The sequence below is a fragment of the Cherax quadricarinatus genome, chromosome 3 (genome assembly GCF_038502225.1).
Source record: "Cherax quadricarinatus isolate ZL_2023a chromosome 3, ASM3850222v1, whole genome shotgun sequence".
Taxonomy (NCBI): domain Eukaryota; kingdom Metazoa; phylum Arthropoda; class Malacostraca; order Decapoda; family Parastacidae; genus Cherax; species Cherax quadricarinatus.
This window is the reverse complement of record NC_091294.1, coordinates 4,664,198-4,682,911: the sequence shown is the minus strand read 5'-3', so window position 1 is coordinate 4,682,911 and position 18,714 is coordinate 4,664,198. Positions and strand designations below refer to the sequence as shown.

The 18,714-nt window shown below is 46.1% G+C and overlaps 1 protein-coding gene across 10 annotated transcripts in view; it reads left to right on the top strand.

The window, feature by feature from the left end:
- Atpalpha (sodium/potassium-transporting ATPase subunit alpha) overlaps positions 1 to 18,714 on the top strand; it is a 1,033,168-nt gene that overhangs the window by 911,339 nt on the left and 103,115 nt on the right. The window contains exon 1 of one of the 10 annotated variants that reach the window (XM_053801466.2): positions 5,253 to 5,616. The exons of 8 other annotated variants lie outside the window; for them this stretch is intronic. In XM_053801466.2, the coding sequence (XP_053657441.1) occupies positions 5,608 to 5,616 (9 nt within the window). In that variant the 5' untranslated portion in view covers positions 5,253 to 5,607. Of the gene's footprint in view, positions 1 to 5,252; positions 5,617 to 18,714 lie in introns of those variants that run through there. One more of the 10 variants, XM_053801472.2, reaches the window with a different exon arrangement.

The following is an 18,714-nucleotide window of genomic DNA, read 5'->3' as shown; positions in this document are numbered from 1 at the left end:
TTCAGGAAACGTTTCGCCACACAGTGGCTTCATCAGTCCGATACATCAGTCCATCAATCTTGTAGATTGATGGACTGAACACATCGACTCCAGGCTGAGGGACTGATTACCTCAAACTCCTCCTCTCCTTACGCCTTTCTACTTTGTATCGGACTGATGAAGCCACTGTGTGGCGAAACGTTTCCTGAATAAAGATTCCCATATGTTGCATAAGTGTCTCAATCTTCAACTTGTCGGTTTTTCAAACCATTCATCACAACTGTCTGACACTGCAGCATCATGGAATCTTGTTACAAAGAATTCTTCAACACATGTCCAACCGTTGGACGAAGACCTACTTCGACTAGTGGATGGTACCACTATGACCCCGCCTCCTCCTGCTTCGCCTCACCTCACTACAGTATATAAGCCACGTCTACGGCCCTATGCTGTACATTTTACAAGATTGATGGACTAAACACATCGACTCCAGGCTGAGGGACTGATTACCTCAAACTCCTCCTCTCCTTACGCCTTTCTACTTTGTATCGGACTGATGAAGCCACTGTGTGGCGAAACGTTTCCTGAATAAAGATTCCCATATGTTGCATAAGTGTCTCATTCTTCAGTCGAGTACAGAAAAGTTGATAGAAGCAGAAGAGACTTGAAGACGATGTAATCAGTCCATCACCCTTAAAGTTTTGAGGTGGGCAGTCCCTCAATCTGGAGAAGAGCATTGTTTCAGACCTTGGAACAGTGCTCTTCTCCAGACTGAGGGACTGACCACCTCAAAACTTTAAGGGTGATGGACTGATTACATCGTCTTCAAGTCTCTTCTGCTTCTATCAACTTTTCTGTACTCGACTGAAGAAGCCTACTGTGTAGGCGAAACGTTTCAAAATAAAGATACCTAACTGTTGCATATGTGTCTTACCTAACAACCTAACTGTTGCATATGTGTCCTCCTGTTCTTCAAGTTTCTCCTATGTATGGACAGATGAAGCCACTGTGTGGCGAAACGTTTCCTCAATAAAGATACTCAAGAGTTGCACATGTGTCTAATTTAACATGTCGGTTCTTTGAACCATTCATCTACATTGCTGTCTTGATTTAAGGTTGCTGCTCACCATAACTCCCAAGTCCTTTTCGTAATCTGTATGGCTAAGTTCTACATCATTTAACTTATAAGTGCTAGGGTTATGGACACTCCCGAGCTTCAGAATCTTGCATTTATCTACATTGAACTGCATCTGCCACTTTTCTGACCAAGAATAGAGTTTGTTTAAATCCTCCTGAAGTTCCCTAACATCTACGTTTGAATCAATTATCCTACCTATCTTTGTGTCATCGGCGAATTTGTTCATATCACTAGTAATTCCCTCATCAATTGAGTAATTCCCTCATCAGTTCCCTCAACCTTGAGTCGATGTGGTCAGTCCATCAATCTTGAATAGAATACAGCATATGTGCGGAGAAGCAGCTTATAAACTGTAGGCAGAAGAGCTGCAGCAGTCGTAGGTGGTGTCACATTTGTCCAGTGTGGAAGTAGGTCATGCTCAAGGTTTAGGCAAGTGAAGAATTGGTAGGTACCTACCAACCTGTCGGTATTGTATACCATTTTGATGTTCAAGTGAAGAATTCCCAAGAAGCTGCAGTGTCTGACAGGATTGTAGATAAATGGTTCATCGACTTAAGGTTGAGGGACTGATTACCTCATTCTCCTCCTGTTCTTCGTGATTCTCCTTTGTATGGACTGATGAAGCCACTGTGTGGCGAAACGTTTCCTTAATAAAGATACCCAAGAGTTGAAAGTTTAGACACATGTGCAACATCTGGATATCTTTATTGTAGACGTTTCGCCATCGAGTGGCTTTATCAATACAAATTCTAGGACATAATTAGAAAACAGAAGAACTATATACAAAAGATGAGGTAATCAGTCCCTCAGCCTTGAAGTTAGTGTTCACTACATCGTGGTGGTGGAGAATCATACCCAAGTGTTGCACATGTGTCTAATTTATGACATAGAAGTAAGATTAAGGAAAAGGCAGACCAGCACAAAAATTACTCAGTACACAAATAACCCGCACATAGAAGAGAGGAGCTTACGACTTTGTAAATGGTCCAAGTCGGACCGAAACGTCGCCGTAAGTTCCTCTCTTCTATCTGCGGGTTATTTATGTATCGTTCCAGTCACGGTATTGTGCCTTTTTTTGTTAAAAATTATTCAGGTTGGGTCACTGTTAATAACAAATATACTCGACTGAAGAAGCCTACTGTGTAGGCGAAACGTTTCGAAATAAAGCTACCTAACTGTTGCATATGTATCTCACTAACAACAAATATATGTGTGATCTCTTTAACATTTATTTGTTCACAGTTTTTACGAAAGTAGATGCTACTAAAATTCATGAAAAAAAAAAATAGAACATAGTGAAAATAAATCATACACAACTTGGGTCTCAGACGAAAAGATTAAAAGTAAATGAATCATCAGGTCCTGGTGAACTGTTCTCAGGAGTTATAAAGGAATGGAAGAATGCTTTCTAATTGGACAAGTATTTTCTAAACTCCACTATCCTCGTCACTTCATTAGAGACTGCAGAAGACAGGCATTAAACATCCCATATAAAGAAATTAGATCTATGTGATGAATGGTTTGAAAAACCGACAAGTTGAAGATTGAGACACTTATGCAGCATATGGGAATCTTTATTCAGGAAACGTTTCGCCACACAGTGGCTTCATCAGTCCAATACAAAGAGGAAGGCGTAAGGAGAGGAGGAGAATGAGGTAATCAGTCCCTCAACCTGGAGTCGATGTGTTCAGTCCATCAATCTTGTAGAATGTCTTTGTAGAATGTACATTCGTACATTCTACAAGATTGATGGACTGAACACATCGACTCCAGGTTGAGGGACTGATTACCTCATTCTCCTCCTCTCCTTACGCCTTCCTCTTTGTATTAGACTGATGAAGCCACTGTGTGGCGAAACGTTTCCTGAATAAAGATTCCCATATGCTGCATAAGTGTCTCAATCTTCAAATTAGATCTAATAGAAGTGACCCAAAATGGATGAATAATAGGCTCAAATATTTTATAGAAGAGAATTTATAGGCGTATCAAAAGAGGTGAAGGTCATCTTGTGAATCAGTATATTGACATTAAGAGGGACATTAAAAAGGGGATAAGAAAAGCTAAACGGGACTATGAAATTAAAGTTGCTAGGGATTCTAAAACTAACCCAAAAAGTTTTTTTTTCCAGGTTTATAGAACAAAAGTTAGAGATAAGATAAGTCCCCTTAAAAATAATATCTTACTGACAAGGAGAATGAAATGTGCTCGATTTTAAATAATTATTTTCTCTCGCTTTTTACACAGGAAGACACTAACAATATCCCAGTAATTAATTTTTATAGTGGACCTGAAGAAGATAAATTATGTAAAGTAAAAGGACACAAGTGCAACTCCAGGAGCTTTGTCTCCTGGAGAGCGAAACGTTGCCACAATAAAATGTCACATTAGTTGCACTTGCGTCCTTTTACTTTACATATTGTCGGTAATTCTACCAACATTATTTCAGTCATGTACCTGGAGTTTACCTGGAGAGAGTTCCGGGGGTCAACGCCCCCGCGGCCCGGTCTGTGACCAGGCCTCCTGGTGGATCAGAGCCTGATCAACCAGGCTGTTGCTGCTGGCTGCACGCAAACCAACGTACGAGCCACAGCCCGGCTGGTCAGGAACCGACTTTAGGTGCTTGTCCAGTGCCAGCTTGAAGACTGCCAGGGGTCTGTTGGTAATTCCCCTTATGTATGCTGGGTGGCAGTTGAACAGTCTCGGGCCCCTGACACTTATTGTATGGTCTCTTAACGTGCTAGTGACACCCCTGCTTTTCATTGGGGGGATGTTGCATCGTCTGCCAAGTCTTTTGCTTTCGTAGTGAGCGGTTTTCGTGTGCAAGTTCGGTACTAGTCCCTCTAGGATTTTCCAGGTGTATATAATCATGTATCTCTCCCGCCTGCGTTCCAGGGAATACAGGTTTAGGAACCTCAAGCGCTCCCAGTAATTAAGGTGTTTTATCTCCGTTATGCGCGCCGTGAAGGTTCTCTGTACATTTTCTAGGTCAGCAATTTCACCTGCCTTGAAAGGTGCTGTTAGTGTGCAGCAATATTCCAGCCTAGATAGAAAAAGTGACCTGAAGAGTGTCATCATGGGCTTGGCATCCCTAGTTTTGAAGGTTCTCATTATCCATCCTGTCATTTTTCTAGCAGATGCGATTGATACAATGTTATGGTCCTTGAAGGTGAGATCCTCTGACATGATCACTCTAGGTGAGAATCTTGGCGTAACTTGAAAAATAGGTTAGACAAATACATGAGTGGGTGCGATGTGAACATGCCTAGCATGGGCCAGTAGGCCTGCAGCAGTGTTCCTCATTTCTTATGTTGCCACGGGAAGGAGCACTGCAGGAGGGCTACAGGCCCACCCCAGCCATACAATTCATATACGTACTCTGTTCTAGGACTGAAGCCTTAACTCGGTCCAAACCGTTATTCTAGTTAATGTATTATGTATACCTGAATATATAAAATTAAGGAAGGTAGCAGGATGGAAGCACGTCCATTGAAGGGGTTGTATGCACCAGCCTGACCTATTTCAGGTGACCCCAGCAAGGGGCTCCACCATGGCTTCAACCTGCTCTCTTGCTGTATCCTTCACAAACAAACGATTATCTTCCAGTTCTGCACAGTGTGTTATCCTCTGGTCACACTTCGTTCTTGTCATCATCCACGTACTTTGTTCTAGCTTTATAAATGAAGGAATTAAGGTTGAATGTATGTTAGGTAATATAGGAAAATTCTGTGGGGCTACCTGGTACTGCTCCAGTACCAACCTTCAGCTACTGGATCATGGGATATACTTAGTATCTTCTGAGGATTACCTATGGTATTAGAGTTTAGTATTTATCGAGTAAAAGAGAATTTTATGTGTTGAACAGCATGAGTGATGAAAAGTAACGTTACTCGGCTACACTTGAAGATCGATACTCAGGCTAAGGTTAGCTCGGAAAGGTTGGTGTTTCGCCATAGTTGCCTCAGGGGGAAAATTGTGAGTAAAATTTGCGGGTGGAAAGTATAGTAAATTCGTGTAATGTAAGAGTGTACATTATATAGTCTAACGTTGTATGTGAGGTTGAATATTGGGTAGTGTGAGAAGAGAAACCGGTTATAAGTGGGTGGAGGGGGGTGTGGTAAGCAAGTAGGTAAGTGACGTGTTAGTGAGGGAGGGAGGATGGTGGCCGCCGCTGCGCCGACTCTCGCCGGCTCAGGTTGTCGTGAGGTGCGCTTCGTCGAGAACGGACGTGCCGCTGTGCCCTTTAGTGTCGACCAACGAACACTTTACACACTGTGAAGAATGTGCTTGTAGCGAAAACCGTCACAAGTCCAAGAGGGCACCCTAGAGCGAGTGAACGAGTGTACAAAGTGAAGGTAGCCTAGTGGCCTGTACATAAGTGTACATAGTGATTGTTGGCGCTGGTGGTGAGCCAGCGTACACTGTTGTACGTGGATACTGTGTATCCTCTGTTGCCGTCCTCAGCAGCGCCCACGCCCGTCACTCCAGCAGCCATGGCCGATGTAAGTAGCCGCCCACCATCACCCCTCCAGAGGAAGCCGTGGGCGGGCCGCCCACCGCCCGCGCCCCGCTCGTCTGCTAGGTTCTGTACTCTTGACAGTAATTTTAATATAGGTATCAGTAAGTATGGTGGCATTGATTTGGGTGGTGCCACCCCACAACCTGCAATCAATACTAGAACTGCCACCACTGCCTGCAACCTGCACGCCCACACGGCACCGTACAGAGCCGTGCTATGCTCTGGCTCCCAGTGGTGCCGTGCTATGCTTTGGCCCTGTGGTGCCGTGCTATGCTCTGGCTCTGTGGTGCCGTGCTATGCTCTGGCTCTGTGGTGCCGTGCTATGCTCTGGCTCTGGTGCCGTGCTATGTTCTGGCTCTGGTGCCGTGCTGTGCTCTGGCTCTGTGGTGCCGTGTTGTGCTCTGGCTCCCAGTGGTGACGTGCTGTGTTCTGGCTCTGTGGTGCCGTGCTATGCTCTAGCCCTGTGGTGCCGTGCTATGCTCTGGCTCTGTGGTGCCGTGCTATGCTCTGGCTCTGTGGTGCCGTGCTATGCTCTGGCTCCCAGTGGTGCGGTGCTATGCTTTGGCCCTGTGGTGCCGTGCTTTGCACTGGCTCTGTGGTGCGGTGCTATGCTTTGGCCCTGTGGTGCCGTGCTTTGCACTGGCTCTGGTGCCGTGCTATGCTCTGGCTTCCATTGGTGCCGTGCTATGCTCTGGCTCCCAGTGGTGCCGTGCTATGCTCTGGCTCCCTGTGATGCCGTGATATGCTCTGGCTCTCGTGCCGTGCTATGCTCTGGCTCTGGTGCCGTGCTATGCTTTGGCCCTGTGGTGCCGTGCTGTGCTCTGGCTCTGTGGTGCCGTGCTGTGCTCTGGCTCCCAGTGGTGGTTCTATGCTCTGGCTCTGTGGTACCGTGCTATGCTCTGGCTCCCAGTGGTGCCGTGCTATGCTCTGGCTCCCAGTGGTGCCGTGCTATGCACTGGCTCTGTGGTGCTGTGCTATGTTCTGGCCCTGTGGTACCGTGCTGTGCTCTGGCTCTGTGGTGCCGTGCTATGCTCTGGCTTCCAGTGGTGCCGTGCTATGCTCTGGCTCCCAGTGATGCCGTGCTATGCTCTGGCTCCCAGTGGTGCCGTGCTATGCTCTGGCTCTGTGGTGCCGTGCTATGCTCTGGCTCCCTGTGATGCCGTGCTATGCTCTGGCTCTCGTGCCGTGCTATGCTCTGGCTCTGGTGCCGTGCTATGCTCTGGCTCTGGCGCCGTGCTATGCTCTGGCTCTGTGGTGCTGTGCTATGCTCTGGCTCCCAGTGGTGCCGTGCTATGCTTTGGCCCTGTGGTGCCGTGCTGTGCTCTGGCTCCCAGTGGTGCCGTGCTATGCTCTGGCTCCCAGTGGTGCCGTGCTATGCTCTGGCTCTGTGGTACCGTGCTATGCTCTGGCTCCCAGTGGTGCCGTGCTATGCTCTGTGGTGCCGTGCTATGCTCTGTGGTGCCGTGCTATGCTCTGGCTCCCAGTGGTGCCGTGCTATGCACTGGCTCTGTGGTGCTGTGCTATGTTCTGGCCCTGTGGTACCGTGCTGTGCTCTGGCTCTGTGGTGCCGTGCTATGCTCTGGCTTCCAGTGGTGCCGTGCTATGCTCTGGCTCCCAGTGGTGCCGTGCTATGCTCTGGCTCCCAGTGGTGCCGTGCTATGCTCTGGCTCTGGTGCCGTGCTATGCTCTGGCTCTGTGGTGCCATGCTATGCTCTGGCCCTGTGGTGCCGTGCTATGCTCTGGCCCTGTGGTGCCGTGCTGTGCTCTGGCTCTGTGGTGCCGTGCTGTGCTCTGGCTCCCAGTGGTGCCATGCTATGCTCTGGCTCCCAGTGGTGCCGTGCTATGCTCTGGCACCGTGCTATGCTCTGGCTCCCAGTGGTGCCGTGCTATGCTCTGTGGTACCGTGCTATGCTCTGGCTCCCAGTGGTGCCGTGCTATGCACTGGCTCTGTGGTGCTGTGCTATGTTCTGGCCCTGTGGTACCGTGCTGTGCTCTGGCTCTGTGGTGCCGTGCTATGCTCTGGCTTCCAGTGGTGCCGTGCTATGCTCTGGCTCCCAGTGGTGCCGTGCTATGCTCTGTGGTACCGTGCTATGCTCTGGCTCCCAGTGGTGCCGTGCTATGCACTGGCTCTGTGGTGCTGTGCTATGTTCTGGCCCTGTGGTACCGTGCTGTGCTCTGGCTCTGTGGTGCCGTGCTATGCTCTGGCTTCCAGTGGTGCCGTGCTATGCTCTGGCTCCCAGTGGTTGCCGTGCTATGCTCTGGCTCCCAGTGGTGCCGTGCTATGCTCTGGCTCTGGTGCCGTGCTATGCTCTGGCTCTGTGGTGCCGTGCTATGCTCTGGCCCTGTGGTGCCGTGCTATGCTCTGGCCCTGTGGTGCCGTGCTGTGCTCTGGCTCTGTGGTGCCGTGCTGTGCTCTGGCTCTCAGTGGTGCCGTGCTATGCTCTGGCTCTGTGGTACCGTGCTATGCTCTGGCTCCCAGTGGTGCCGTGCTATGCTCTGGCTCTGTGGTACCGTGCTATGCTCTGGCTCCCAGTGGTGCCGTGCTATTCTCTGGCTCCCAGTGGTGCCGTGCTATGCTCTGGCTCCCAGTGGTGCCGTGCTATGCTCTGGCTCCCTGTGATGCCGTGCTATGCTCTGGCTCTGTGGTGCCGTGCTATGCTCTGGCTCTGTGGTGCCGTGCTATGCTCTGGCTCTGTGGTGCCGTGCTATGCTCTGGCTCTGTGGTGCTGTGCTATGCTCTGGCTCCCAGTGGTGCTGTGCTATACTCTGGCTCTGTCGTGCCGTGCTATGCTCTGGCTCTGTCGTGCCGTGCTATGCTCTGGCTCTGTCGTGCCGTGCTATGCTCTGGCTCTGTCGTGCCGTGCTATGCTCTGGCTCTGCCGTGCCGTGCTATGCTCTGGCTCTCAGGTGCCGTTCTATGCTCTGGCTCTCAGGTGCCGTTCTATGCTCTGGCTCTGTCGTGCCGTGCTATGCTCTGGCTCTGTCGTGCCGTGCTATGCTCTGGCTCTGTCGTGCCGTGCTCTTTATCAGTTATTTTTAACTGCTGTTCTGTGATGCCGAGTCCCCTGGCTCTGGCTCCCTGAGATGCCGAGTCCCCTGGCTCTGGCTCCCTGAGATGCCGATTCCCCTGGCTCTGGCTCCCTGAGATGCCGAGTCCCCTGGCTCTGGCTCCCTGAGATGCCGAGTCCCCTGGCTCTGACTCCCTGAGATGCCGAGTCCCCTGGCTCTGGCTCCCTGAGATGCCGAGTCCCCTGGCTCTGGCTCCCTGAGATGCCGAGTCCCCTAGCTCTGGATCCCTGAGATGCCGAGTCCCCTGGCTCTGGGTCCCTGAGATGCCGAGTCCCCTAGCTCTGGGTCCCTGAGATGCCGAGTCTCCTGGCTCTGGCTCCCTGAGATGCCGAGTCTCCTGGCTCTGGCTCCCTGAGTTGCCGAGTCCCCTGGCTCTGGCTCCCAGAGACGCCGAGTTCCTTTGGCTTCCTGAGATGCAGAGTCCTCTGGCTCCCTTAGATGCCGAGTCCCCTAGCTCTGGCTTCCTGAGATGCCGAGTCCCCTAGCTCTGGCTTCCTGAGATGCCGAGTCCCCTAGCTCTGGCTTCCTGAGATGCCGAGTCCCCTAGCTCTGGCTCCCTGAGATGCCGAGTCCCCTAGCTCTGGCTCCCTGAGATGCCGAGTCCTCTAGCTCTGGCTCTCTGAGATGCCGAGTCCCCTAGCTCTGGCTCCCTGAGATGCCGAGTCCCCTAGCGCTGGCTCCCTGAGATGCCGAGTTCCCTAGCGCTGGCTCCCTGAGATGCCGAGTTCCCTAACTCTAGCTTCCTGAGATGCCGAACCTTTGGCCCTGGCTCGCTCAGATGCCGAGTCCCCTGGCTTTGGCTCCCTGAGATGCCGAGTCCCCTGGCTCTAGTTTCCTGAGATGTCGAGTCACCCTGGCTCTGGCTCCATGAGATGCCGAGTTCCCTGGTCATGGATGGCTTCATTCGATGCCGAGTTCGCTGGCCATGGTTCCCTGAGATGCCGAGCCCTTGGGCTCTGGCTCGGGCTCTAATGCCGTGTTCCCCGGCCTGGGTCCTCATGATGTGTTCCCTGTTTCGCCTCTCCGTGGTGCCATGCCTCCCGGCTTTGGCTGTCTGGTGCCGTGCCTCCCGACTCTGGCTCTGTGGTGCCGTGCCCCCCGGCTCCGGCTCCCTGTAATATCGTGCCTGCCGGCTCCCTGTAGTATCGTGCCTCCCGGCACTTGCTTTGTGGTTTCATGCCTCCCGGCACTAGCTCTGTGGTATCGTGCCTCCCGGCACTAGCTCTGTGGTATCGTGCCTCCCGGCTCTGGTTCCCAGTATTTAACAAGTTAATGGATTTATGAAGTTACTGTTTAGTGAGTGGCTGAATGTCTGGCTTTATGATGTAAGGGAGACAAGCCTATGTGGTGCTTTAGTAGATTATTTTTGCACTGCCTGTTTGTTTCAGGTAGACTAATGATGTAAACTTTGCCCAAGTTATATAGTACCGACAAGATGGTGTATAAGACATGTCTAACACCTGAGTATCTTTAAGAGACGTTTAGCTCACCATTAACTTGATGTAATTATTGTTATATAAAGGGTATGCAATACCGACAATTTGAGTAACGCTCATGTGCAATATTAGTCATCTTTAATGTAATTACACTGATAAAGCCTCAGGTGTTCTTATATTGTGTTATTAATAAAGATACTCAAGTGTTGCGTACTTATTTACCAGAGCAGTGACAGTTCAGCTGAACGAAGGCTGTAGCAGCACTGCCAAACACAGCAATCTTTCTTGTGTCAAACTTGGATCTTAAGTAAGTAAGCAAGTTTATTCAGGTATACACAAATGCAGTTACATAGATTATCATATATAACATCATATGTGTAGACTTCAGGCAAAACTCCATTGAGTTTAGCCCGACATGGTAGGTAGCCCAACACTGTCACATCACGGAAAGATAAGTATGTTTGCTAAATTACTTTGCCTGTATCTGCCTTAAGCTTTATTTAGTTTATTATTGGTAGCAAAGTTGCCAGGACGTTCTCGTGTCTTGAAGAGCTTATTAGCTTTGCTTAAGTATTATGAGAGTTAATCTTTATCATCTGGAAGCATGAGAAAAATGGTAAAAATAGTATGTGATATCGACAGAAGGTTGAAGAGCACCAGAAACTGCAAACACAAGGATATTCTGTTGAAAATTGTATAAAATAACAAGTTGAAGATTAAGACACATTTGAACAGCTGGGTATCTATTGACGAAACGTTTCGCCTGCACAGTAGGCTTCTTCAGTCAAATACAAAGGGAGCAATAATACTGAAATAAAGATGTTATAATCAGTCCATCAGCCTTGGAGAAAGTGTGTGAGGTGGTCAGAGCTCTTTGTATTTGTTAGGTATACCATTTTGATGTTCATCTCTTTGTATTTGACTGAAGAAGCCTACTGTGTAGGCGAAATGTTTCATTAATATACCCAACTGTTGCACCGTGTCTTAATTTTCAACTCGGATATTCAATTGGAAACGCTGTCATGAGACTGGTCACTGGACAGTGGGAGCGACTAAAGTGTTTGGACAGAAACTTTTCTAATAAAAAGTCTTAAGTGTTTGCATTTTTTTTTTTTACTAAATTTGAGCAAGTATGACAAGGATGATAGTTCCATTACATATATATAAAAATTGTTCATTGTGCTAAGAATCACATAAACATAAACGTGCTGCAGACAGAAATATGATGAAGTTGATTACATGTATCAAATCTTGCCTCCGAGGATAGACTGAGGACACTGAATCTGCACTCTCTGGAAAGGCGTAGAATTTGGGGGATATGACTGAAGTGTATAAATGGAAGACAGGAATAAATAAAAGGATATAATATTATTGCATTGGTGCTGCAAATATCTTATCAAGACAGAACTCGTAATAATGGGTTCAAATTGGAAAAATTCTGATTGATAAAGAATATGGGAAAACACTGATTTAAGAACATAAAGAAGGAACACTGCAGCAGGTCTACTGGCCCATGCGAGGCGGGTCCAAGTCTCCTACTGGCTTAAGCCAATGCCCCAGCCTAGTCAGGCCAGGTCACATTCACTTAAGGAAGAAACACGGCAACTGACCTAGTAGCACAAACTAATCAGGTCCAACTCACACCCACCCACACCCACTCATGTATTTATCTAACCTATTTTTAAAATTACACAACGTTCTAGCCTCTATAACTGTACTCGGGAGTTTGTTCCGCTCATAAATTGAACAACCTCCGCATAGCTTCATTGAAGGGAGAACATTAGATAGCTTTAAAAATAGGTTAGATAAGTACATCATTGAATATGAAAATGGCATATAACACTGACAAGTTAGTTGATAAGACACACGCAACAGTTAGGTATCTTTATTCCAAAAAAGTTTTGCCTACACGGTAGGCTTCTTCAGTCGAATACATAAGAGTTTAGCAGAAACAGTAGAGGTGTGAAGACGATTTAATCAATCCATCAGTCCATCACCTTTGAAGACGTAGTTCGGAAGTGGTTAGTCCCTCAGCCTGGAGAAGAGTTTTGCTTCTTAGTCTGGAACATTGTGAAGTTTAAGCAGTAATATGGAAACTTGTATACTGTCGGAAGGTGAGATGCAGTTCACTAGTAGATGACCAGTAACAACAGCCTGGTTGGCCGGGCAAGCATCAGACGAGCCTGGCACATGGCCGGGCTTCGGGAGTAGAAAAACTGTTGTAACTTATCAAAGGTAAAGGTAAGGTATGAACCACATCTTTTTTTTTTCTGAGGTTACCGGATCTGCAGCTCCGGTTTCTTGTGGGATTGCTGTAATAGTATACGAGATGTTCTTGTGAATGCTCTTGTACACACCAAACGTTTACCAACTCACAATACTTTCATAATCAGAAGCCACAAAAAACTATCTCTCACATCAGTTCTCTACGCACTGACACCACTTTGAACAATATTATTTTTTTTCAGCAGCCATGTTAGCCTGAATATCTCTAAAGCACTAGCACAAGGTAACACTAGTTACCATAACAACCAGCACATCCATGAAATTTCGACTTTACATGATAATATATACCTGGAAAGTGCTAGAGGCCCTGGTCCCAAATCTGCATACTGCCAAAACAACATGCTGGAGTGAGAGATATGGGAGGAAGTGTAAAATAAACCCAGTGAGGACCAGGGGTGCCGTATCAACATCCGGGGTCCCAGACTATTCAACATCTTACCAGAAGATATCAGAAACGCGGATATCAGAGGAAACTGGACAAGTATCTTCACCAGATGCCAGATCAACCAGGCTGTGATGGATATGTGAGGCAGTGGACCTCGAACAGCAACAGCCTGGTTGACCAGGTAAGCACCAGACGAGCCTGGCCCATGGCCGGGCTCCGAGAATAGTTAAACTCTCGAAACTCTTCAAAGGTATATCACCAGAACCAGTTAATTCATGCGTTTACATAATACATTATAGAGGCTGTGATAAAGTATTGTTCGAGAAAACAAGTAAGACCTACGAGTGCAGTTGCAACAGCTTGAACATGTGTACAACACCGGACCACCACCAGCCACTTGATGAAATGTAACCACCCCTACTGAGTGATTAAGAAACCACACATTCACAGACGAACGCACTTCGAGGCATCATTCGTCTCAGTTTCAGACACAATTACACAATGAAGACAACTTCGTCATACCTTTGATGAGTTCCTAGTCTTTTTTACTCCCGAACCCCGGCCATGGACCAGGCTCGTCATGTTCATAGGATCTCCGAAGTATTGACACATTCTTAATTAAAGCGATACATATTATAAGGGCACAATAACCGCACATACGAGACACGCTTATGACGACATTTCGGGTCAAATCGGACTGAAACGTCTTCATGAATTTGTCTCATATATGCAGGTTATTTGTGTAATATGATAGTCACCTAACGTCACTTCTACTATTACCACTACTAGCGTTGGCCCGTAGGCCTACTACATTGCTTTTATTCTTCCTACACCTCTCCATGTTCCATTTATATAAACTGTGCGTGCTCTTGTAATGTTTGTATTGGTTTGATAAAGCTCTTGGAGAACGAAACGTAGCAGTAATAAAGGTCTCACTAGTTGCTCTCCTGACCTTCCATCTAACGAGAAAAATAAATAATAAAAAAAAAAAGCAGTAATGCGGAAGATAAGATCATGAGTAGGCATCCTCACTAACAGTTTCACAAGTAACAGGTTTATAATTAAAACTTGAATATTGAATAGCTGATAAGGAAAGTAGTTTTAACACTATGGGACTGTTGGTAGCATATAAAGCATAATAAAACAATGTTTGCATTAATTCTCGCATTACTTTTAAGTTTTACGTGTTAAATACACAATTTTTCCTATGGTTATGATAAGGAACTGTACCAGAATGGAATCTTTTGAGAAAATTTCGCTGATAAAGCTAAACGTTATTTCAATAACGGTTTATTCTGTCAATGCGCCTTTCTTATCAGCTTGGTTGGAGTTTCCAAAAAGTTTCCGTAAGCTTAACTTTTGTCTGAGTGAATCAGGTACGAAAGTTTAATTTAATTTACCACCATACTACTTTTCAGCCAATTTTGAAACTTCACTAAAAAATTCTACAGGCTATTGGATTTAATATGTTCTTAAAATACTAGATAAAATTATTGAACACACTTGTTTCTTAAAAGGTATTTGTGTCGTCCCTGATTCAAGATGTACGTACTTTAATCAGTAACATGCACAACACCTATGCTCTTATGCATTATTACTATACAAAGCTGACAAATGAACATTTATGCGAGGCTTGTCCATAAAATGTAGACAGCAAAGGCAATGAAGGGTAATATTGTTCAGTTAGGTGATTGTGTCAACACCGGAAACGTGGTTTACAAAACATATTATAGTAGCAGTTTAAATAGCGTCATTGAAACGAGAACGTTGGGTGCCTTTAAAAATAAGTTGGGCAGGTTCATGAGTGGGTATGGTTCGGTATGAGTTGGACCTGCTGCCTAAAAAGGGCCAGTAGGCCTACTGCAGAGTTGGAACTCCCAGCCGCAATTGCTTGCAGGCCCCCAAGTCGTAAAGGGCCAACAATTTTTCTATTGGCAGAGTTCGGATCTCTGCAGTGAACCTAAAGGTCTCGCGAATTATATACGTGTGAAGAAATCTTGGGCATTGACTTACAATGGAATCTGTAAAAAAAGAATAATTTGGAAGCGATTTTTTTCATTTAACTGATATTTGATGTTTCCCAGAACTAGAAATTGTTATTAGTAATACTATCTGTTCAATATGAAATTGTTAATATTTGGTTTTCCGTTGAGTTATAAAGATTTGTACAGGAATTATCCATTAAAGCTTTTGCATTATATACAACAGTGTGCGCCAGAATAACGAGAACAATATGAATTTAGGATGTAAAACAACAGTTGCAATACAAAAAACCCAGAAACTGCGTGTTAATAGTTTAACAACATACTGGCTGAAGAGGTTACCAGAAATTGGTTACCCTGTATGTTAATTAATGAGAAAGATAATATTAACACAGAGTATTAGTATGTCATTTATACGCAGTGTGGATTGGTTGCGGAGTGAACTCATACATATATATACATATATATATATATATATATATATATATATATATATATATATATATATATATATATATATATATATATATATATATATATATATACATATATACATATATATATATATATATACATATATACATATATAAGTTTAATATTCTTGTTGAACCCAGTGTTAAGGGTAGCTATAATCATTTATGAAATACCTTTAAATTCTCTCTCTCTCTCTCTCTCTATATATATATATATATATATATATATATATATATATATATATATATATATATATATATATATATATATATATATATATATATATATATATATATATATATATAATAAGTTTAAAGGTACTTTTGTAGGCTCTCTTCGAAAAAGAATGGCGTTTCACTTTATAATTAAATTCATAGGGAAGCGCAAAACTTTCAGAGGTCATACAGCGTCTTGGGAATGGGAGAGTAATCAGGATTAATCCTTGGATCAAGAGCCCTTCACTGGTACTAGGGCACCTCTTCTCCCGTCTCCGGTTTTCTTATTGATCAACATGTGGGTATGATGCATCTTTAACGTAATGAAGCACTCGGGTTCCTCCCTTGAAGGGTCGTCGTAGTTAAATATCCATGAACCAGCAGACATCTAAGATGGCGTCGTCATGGGATGCTTTGGCAGTAGGGTCGAAGCAAAGGTCATTTAAGGTGCCAGACTGTTCGGTTGCACTAGACACTACAACTTCCTTACCTTCTAAATTTCATTTCTCGTCAAATGCTGTGAAAAGTGAAAGAATTCACATGGAAGGTGCTACTGACATCTACGCAGCCGCCCTGCTATTGATTGCACCTAGTTGCCGACTGCTTCCACTTTCTGAACCAGGAAAATGCCGCAGGTGATGGGTTTTGCCGGTGTTTAATGGGACGTACATCGAGAAACAGAACAGTTTTCCTCTGTCTATCTAGCCTTAATTTCTTAAGATACTTCAGTAGACTAGACATTTATCAAGGCTGGAAGAGATGGAAACCCGGACATAACCATTGTTGGGCCACCACCGAGTCAGGTCAGGTGCTGTGATGGTGCATTGCAGAGGTAGCCTAGCGTCGCCCACCCACCTCCACTACCGCCACACAATATTTTGTTAGACAGCTCATCCCCCATTTAAATCATCCAGTCTTATACTAATTAGGCAGAAAAATCTTTTCGGCTGCCATTATCTAGAGTTTTTGCAAGATAGCGTCGCCCAACTTTTCGAAATGTCTTCACCCCACTATCCAGCACTTAGCAAATCTGCCCAATCCTCTCTTGCATTAGTCCCGTCCAAGAAAGAGAAAAGAATTCAAAGAATGATCCATTCGTCCAAGCCCCACTGGACCCATCCAGTAGTCAAGCTCCCACTGCCCCAACCCATTCTTCCAGGCTCACAGTGGCTCCACCCATTTTTCTAAGCTCACACTGGATCCACCCATTCTTCCAGACTCACAGTGGCTCCACCCATTTTTCTAGGCTCACACTGGATCCACCCATTCTTTCAGGCTCACACTGACTCCACATATTCGTCCACTCCCCCTGGCTCCACCCATTCGCCCAATCTCCCACTGGCTCCACCCATTCGCCCAATCTCCCACTGGCCCCCTTCCATTCGTCCAAACTCCCACTGGCTTCACACATTCCTTTAAAACCCTTCTTGTCGCGCTTATTCGCCCGACCCCCACTGTCTCTACCCACTCGTCCAAACTTCCACTGGTCCCACCCAATCGTTTAAATTATTATTATTATAATAAAAAAGAAGCGCTAAACCACAAGGACTATACAGCCCAATCATTTAAAACCGTTCAAGCCCGACCCAATCATCCATCTCTCGCTTTCTACACAAAATCTACACGTCCCCCTATTTCCCTCCGTCACATCTTGCACTGAATACCATTTTGATGTTCACTGAATACAGTAATAATAATAAATTATTATTATTATTTTTATTATTATTATTATTATTATTATTATTATTTATTATTATTAGCGCTGACAATATCCTAACAAGACAGGACTCAGAAATGGATTGAAATTAGACAAATTTAGATTTAGAAAGGATATAGAAAAGCACTAGTTAGGTAATAGTTTTGGATGAGTGGAAAGGACGTTAAGTAGGTCACAAGTGTAACGGCTTAACAAAGCTCCTGGAGAGCGAAACGTTTGCCACAGTAAAATGTGGTATTAGTTGCACTTGTGTCCTTTTACCAGACATATTGACGACAATTCTACCAATATTATTACAGTGGAAAAGACCTTGGGTAGCCTTAGGAAGAGGTTGGACCAGTACATGAGTGAGTGCGAGTTAGACCTGCCTAGCATGGGCCAGTAGGCCTGCTGCAGCTGCCACTCTGCGCCTTAGATGATACTGTAGTGTTGGAAGGCATGGTGTTCATCAGTGTACCTGTCTGTGTGTGTGATGAACACTGGCTTGTGTTCCATCATCACCAGGGTTATCCACCCCATCACTACCACCCACACCATCACTACCACTACCATCACCCACCCCTTCATTACAACCACCATCACCCACCCATCACTACGCCCACCCCATCACTACCACCCACACCATCACTACCACCGACACCATCACTACCATCACCCACCCCTTCATTACAGCCATCATCACCCACCTCATCACTACCACCCACACCATCACTACTACCACCATCACCCACCCTATCACTACCATCACCCACCCAATCACTACCACCACCCACCCCATCACTACAACCGCCACCCACCCCATTTCTACCACCACCTCCCACTCATCACTACCACCACCCACCCCATCACTATCACCCACTTATCATTACCATTACCCACCCCATCAGAACTATCACCACCATCCCATCGCTACCAGCACCACCTGTTTCAACACCAACCACAGTCACCCACCTACACCATACATTCCATCTCATCACAACCACCATACTCCACATTACTACCACTACCCACCCCATCAACTCCACGACACACCTTAGTCCCACCCCATCAACAACACACCATAGCCTCACCTCATCAACACGCCCTGTCCTCACCCCATCAACACGCCCTGTCCTCACCCCATCAACGCCCTATCCTCAACCCATCAACACACCCTAGCCTCACCCCATCACACCGTAGCCTCACCCCATCAACACACCGTAGCCTCACCCCATCAACACACCCTAGCCTCACCCAATCAACACACCCTAGCCTCACCCTATCAACACACCCTAGCCTCACTCCGTCAACACACCCTAGTCACACCCCATCAACACAGCCTAGTCTCAAAACAGTTTCTGATCAACCGGGTTGTGGTACATACGTAAAGACTGTGGGAGGCGGGCATTAACAGCTAGGTCGATCAAACCAGCAACCAGGAGGTCTGTTCTGGGACCGGGCTACAAGGGCGGTGATCTCTGGAAGCGACTCCAGGTAAACTCTAGGCAATGGCTCCCATACTTTTCACAGGGTCTTAT